Source organism: Pomacea canaliculata, linkage group LG6 (genome assembly GCF_003073045.1).
Source record: "Pomacea canaliculata isolate SZHN2017 linkage group LG6, ASM307304v1, whole genome shotgun sequence".
NCBI classification, from domain to species: Eukaryota; Metazoa; Mollusca; class Gastropoda; order Architaenioglossa; family Ampullariidae; genus Pomacea; species Pomacea canaliculata.
In genome coordinates, this window is record NC_037595.1 from 24,023,289 (window position 1) to 24,029,288 (window position 6,000).

At 39.4% G+C, this 6,000-nt stretch overlaps 1 protein-coding gene across 1 annotated transcript in view; it reads left to right on the forward strand.

Annotated features, from left to right (window-relative positions):
- Nucleotides 1-5,660, forward strand: part of LOC112566964 — an 8,272-nt gene extending 2,612 nt beyond the window's left edge. Inside the window, exons 2-4 of the mRNA XM_025243395.1 lie at nucleotides 1,589-2,435; nucleotides 3,529-4,374; nucleotides 5,472-5,660. Of these exons, the coding sequence (XP_025099180.1) occupies nucleotides 1,605-2,435; nucleotides 3,529-4,374; nucleotides 5,472-5,660 (1,866 nt within the window). The 5' untranslated portion in view covers nucleotides 1,589-1,604. The remainder of the gene's footprint in view (nucleotides 1-1,588; nucleotides 2,436-3,528; nucleotides 4,375-5,471) is intronic.
- Nucleotides 5,661-6,000: the final 340 nt, after the last annotated feature.

Here is a 6,000-nt window from a genome sequence, read left to right on the forward strand (position 1 = left end):
TTTGGCAACAAAATAAGTGAATTTTTACGTACTTTAATTTTTCGTCCATTGTCAACGCATCGTACATCTTATTCTCTTTCTCTGTGTGTGTACGCTCGCGCGCGCAAAGACAGAGATAAAACAAAAGTGGATCTAAGTCAATATATAATATTATATTCTGCTTTTATTTAAAACATGAGTACTTTCTCGTGAATACCTGCATGCTTTTCGATTGTTGAAGTTGAAAGTTCTGTGCAGGTGGCGGGGGTATGGTGTAGGAGGCGCACTATTTCTCTCGCGATAGGTAAGTCTGTACCTCAATAGCGTTAGGTACGTCTGTGGCCATGTCTCAATGGGGGTGACTCTGTGGAAGTCAACGTTCACACCTGTCCTCTGGCGGCAGGCGCTATTAAGGTGGTTTCATCGAGCGCCGGTATTCTTGCTTGATTGTTTTTCACCCATTTATGCAAATCTCTAAAAGATTTGGCTTAGCCTTATTTTTCTGATATTTCATAATGTGTTGTCCTACCTATATAAAACTCTCTAAGCCATCTAAGCAAGTCTCTACAATCTCCACATGCGGCTCGTCTGTCAAACAATAAATATCCTATGTATTTTTTAAATCCATTCGAAGCTGTAGTAAGCAGGCAAACCCTGTTCCATGCCGCTTGCTCTGCTCTTGCCTAAATTCAATATAAAGAATGCATTCTTTGTCGCTCATACACAGGAATCCATGCGCCTATTTTGTTCGAAAACACCTGTTTTTCATTCGATAATAATAGCGGCTGACCTATGTATATCACATGACTAATTTGCATAAAAATGTCGTTTCGTTTTGAATTCATACCACTAGCAAAACATGTGTAATTAAACAATAGTAACTTCTGTAGTTGGTAACTGAATCGAATGAGGTAAATGGTACAATCTACTATGGCTGAAGCCGGACCAACTCAGGGCTGTGGATGAATCGCCTCGCGCTTGGTCAAATCGGTACATGGTCGAATCAAGCGGCAGCCACCAAGCCTTAACTTTAACCAAACGTTTTAAATGTTATATCATTCTCAAAAAAAGAAAAAACAAAACTTCACTTAAGCCCAAACCAGAAAATATTGTATCCCTAGCATAAACCCTAACCTTAAGCCCAAACATTATCTTTTTAACACTTGAAGCGTTGAATAGTTAAAATATACACCAACGAACATGCGCGCGCGCACGCACACACAATCTCTTCCTTACAAAAACAAAGTTATAATCAAACAATAAAGGGTCCGACATGAACTAAGCCTGAAAAGCTCACATGTCAAACTGTTAGATTACTGACAACTCTATAGCCACTTTAGTCAAAGTAGGCTTCTTTCAATCTAATCGAAATTATCCGTTTTAATCGCTGTCACCAGAAAGTAAAAATTAAATAATGGTCTAGGTATGCGTGTTTGAACTACTGGATAAACAGAGCCATTTACAGGACCCACTACATTCAAAATCTATTATAATATTTAAGCTGATCTATAGTACAACTTTGAATAAAATTCCCTAACATTATAAAAACTGCATAAGAAATAATAAATACAAAGAATGGTGGACTTATTTTTTGCATGTTTGTACTCAGGTGCCCGACACCGCATATGCATCGGCTTTCACTTACCCTCACGTCTGGGAAAATACGGGTACTTTCATCGTGTACCTCAACGTGTCCAACCGAGTCAGCGCTAACTACACACAGGAAAACGTCACAGTACTTCACCCGCTTAACGGATTTACCTTTTCCACCTCCGAACACCATCTTGCAGACATTGGAGGAGCTGGTCCTAACGCTGACCATGGCCTTGGACACAAAGGAGCCCATGGGAAATGTCACCTTTAACTTGACGTGGGGAGATGGTGCAGCAGAGTTTGATATCCTCAACATCAGTGCAGGTGATAGCCTCGTCTTCAGACATACGTACATCGTACAAGGTGACAAGACCGGCAGCCTAGAGCTGGTCTCGCCGTCAGACAACAAGGCCTTCAACTTTGAAATAAATGTGTGGAACAAGTTAAACGTAACACTGAACATATCGCCAGCAGCTGGAAAGCCAGGTGACAACTTTACCCTGACATTTGCTAACCCACCAATTGTAGGTTTTCAATACATTATAAACTGCAGCGGTGGGCATTTATTCAGCAACAACCAGTCAGCGCTGTATGCAAATTTTTCTTCTCCCGTTCCAACCTACACCGTTTCCTTCAAAAATGTAGGAGTATACGTCATCAGCCTGAACGCCTTTAACCCTCTTTACTCAATCAACACAAGCTACACTGTCTATGTGGAAATTCCACTCACAGGACTGCAACTGACGCATAGTAACAGATTTTACGACAAAGTGAACGACACCACCAAGCTAACGGCCACTTTTGCTACAGGGACGGCGCTGACTGCACAGTGGGTCTTTGACGACAAAGTCTACATACAGCAGGTTAGCTTTCTTGATTCAGGTTTTTAAATATTAGTTTTAGTCGATATTACAACTAGTGGAAGGACATAATTTCGGTAAAAGCATACGTAAGATATGGCACCATCTCAGTCTCTCCTTCAGGAACAAGACATTTTTCTGCACTCTAAGATGCGAACACGAACCTTAATTTCTCTTTGTACATGTGTCTCTCACTTATTTCCTTTTTGCATGATTATGACAGTCGCTAATCGTAAGAAATCCTATCAAAGAAGGGCTTTTACTTTTGTTTCCGTTTTCAAAATGGCGAATCTGACAAAGATAAAAGAAAATTCAGAAGTGAGTAATTAATTAATTAATTAAACTCTTCTTCAATTACAACCTAGATAAAAAAAGATTAATTGCAAAATGAAGTAACTTATCCTATAGTGAAGGTCCGTGAAGATTATATGCATTCTAAGACACTGTCACTAGATTGTTCTATGCATGCTCCAACAAGTTAATGCTATTGCTGACCACCTATTTTTGACATCAACCTAACGTTTAAAATTCTCGATCATTCTGACAAAAGAAAACCTTTTACCTTAATCAGAATTATAACTAACAAAAACCACTCCCCAAACGTAACACCAATGAAAAACCTGATCCCAACACTACCTTATGAACATCAGTCCATTTAACTAGTTTTAAACACACACACACACAAACACAAACACACACGCATTCATACACACACGAACACAAACCCAAACATTACATAAAAAGATTAAAGCTAAAATCAAAACACAAATCAAGCGAACAAACTCTCCGACATGAACTACACCAGAAAAATCTACATTTTACACAATTCTATCTCTCGATTACGTTGTAGAAGCTTTACTAATACTTATATATTAATAGTAAATGTAATGCGTTTTATTGTTGATCAGAATAATAACATTTAATTGATAATCTGCAATGCTTGTCAGAACTACTAAAAAAAAATCCTTGCATGCCGTACCCAGTACATTCCAAATCCAATCCAGTATTTCGCAACCTTAAATAGAATTTTTGAAAAATTCAAACAAATGTGGGATACAAGAAATGACGTACTTTTGTTTTGCACGTTTCTCCTCAGGTGCCCGACAACGTCAGTTCATTGGGTTTTACCTACCCTCACGTATGGGAAAATACGGGTACTTTCATCGTGTACCTCAACGTGTCCAACCGAGTCAGCGCGAACTACACACAGGAAAACGTCATAGTACTACATCCGATTAACGGATTTACCTTTTCCACCTCCGACACCATCTTGCAGACATTGGAGGAGCTAATCCTAACGCTGACCATGGCATTGGACACAAGGGAGCCCATGGGAAATGTCACCTTTAACTTGACGTGGGGAGATGGTGCAGCAGAGTTTAATATCCTCAACATCAGTGCAGGTGATAGCCTCGTCTTCAGACACACGTACGTCGTACAGGGTGACAAGACCGGCATCCTAGAGCTAGTCTCGCCGTCAGACAACAAGGCCTTCAACTTTGAAATAAATGTGTGGAACAAGTTAAACGTAACACTGAACATATCGCCAGCAGCTGCTAAGCCAGGTGACAACTTTACCCTGACCTTTGTCAACCCACCAATTGTAGGTTTTCAATACATAATAAACTGCAGCGGTGGACATTTATTCAGCAACAACCAGTCAGCGCTGTATGCAAACTTTTCTTCTCCCATTCCAACCTACACCGTTTCCTTTGAAAATGTAGGAGAATACGTCATTAGCCTGAACGCCTTTAACCCTCTTTACTCAGTCAACACAAGCTACACTGTCTATGTGGAAATTCCACTCACAGGACTGCAACTGGCGCATAGTAACAGATTTTACGACAAAGTGAACGACACCACCAAGCTAACGGCCACCTTTGCTACAGGGACGGCGCTGACTGCACAGTGGATCTTTGATGACAAAGACTACATACAGCAGGTTAGCTTTCTTGATTCAGGTTTTTAAATATTAGTTTTTGTGGGTATTACAACTAGTGGAAGGACATAAGCTCGGTAAAAGCATACGTACGATAAGGCACCATTTCTGTCTATTTTTCAGAAACAAGTCATTTTTGTGTACTCTAAGATGCGAGCACGAACCTTCATTTCTTTTTGTGCATGTGTCTCTCACTTATTTCCTTTTTGCATGATTATAGCAGTCACTAATGGTAACAAATCCTAACAAAGAAGGGCTTTTACTTTTGTTTCCGATTTCAAAATGGCGAATCTGACTAAGATAAAAGAAAATTCAGAAGTGAGTAATTAATTAATTAAACTTTCTTTAATTACGACCTTGATAAAAAAAAATTAATTGCAAAATGAAGTAACTTATTCTATAATGAAGGTCCGTGATGAGATTATATGCATTCCAAGACACTGTCACTAGATTGTTCTGTGCATGCTCCAACAAGTTAATGCTATTGCTGACCACCTATTTTTGACATCAACCTAACGTTTAAAGTTCTCGAACATTCTAATAAAAGAAAACCTTTCACCTTAATCAGAATTAAGACTAACAAAAACCACTCCCCAACCGTAACACCAATGAAAAACCTGATCCCAACACTACCTTATGAACATCAGTCCATTTAACTAGTTGTAAACACACACACATAAAAACAACAACACACACGCAGGCATACACACACGAACACAAACCCAAACATTACATAAAAAGATTAAAGCTAAAATGAAAACACAAATCTAGCGAAAATACTCTCCGACATTAAACCTGAAAAATTTACATTTTAAACAATTCCATCTTTAACTTATAGCAGCTTTAATAAAACTATCGAGATACTTATATATCTAAAATAATGCGTTTTACTATTGATCAGAATAATAACATTTATTTGATAATTTGCAATGCTTGTCAGAACTACTGAAAAAAAAAATCCTTGAATGCCGTACCCAGTACATTTCAAATCCAATCCAGTATTTAGCTACCATGAATAGAATTTCTTAAGTTTCTGAAATGTTCAAATAAATGTGGGATACAAGAAATGACGCACTTTTGTTTTGCACGTTTCTCCTCAGGTGCCCGACAACGTCAGTTCATTGGGTTTTACCTACCCTCACGTATGGGAAAATACGGGTACTTTCATCGTGTACCTCAAGTGGTACCCAACCGAGTCAGCGGGAACTACACACAGGAAAAGTCACAGTACTTCAGCCGATTTTAACGGATTTACCTTTTCCACCTCCGACACCATCTGCAGACATTAGAGGAGCTGGTCCTAACGTTGTTACCATGGCATTGGACACAAGGGAGCCATGGGAAATGTCACCTTTTTTTAAACTTGACGTGGGGAGATGGTGCAGCGAGTTAATATCCTCAACATCAGTGCAGGTGATAGCTCGTCTTCAGACACACGTACGTCGTACAGTGCGTGACGCAAGACCGGCTGTCTAGGAGACCTTGGTCTCACATAACATTAGATAACAAGTCTTTCAACTTCGAAGTAAAGGTGTGGAAACAAGTTAAACGTACACTGAACATATCTGCCGCAGCAGCTGCTAAGCCAGGTGACAACTTTACCCTGACTTTGTCAACCCACCAATTGTA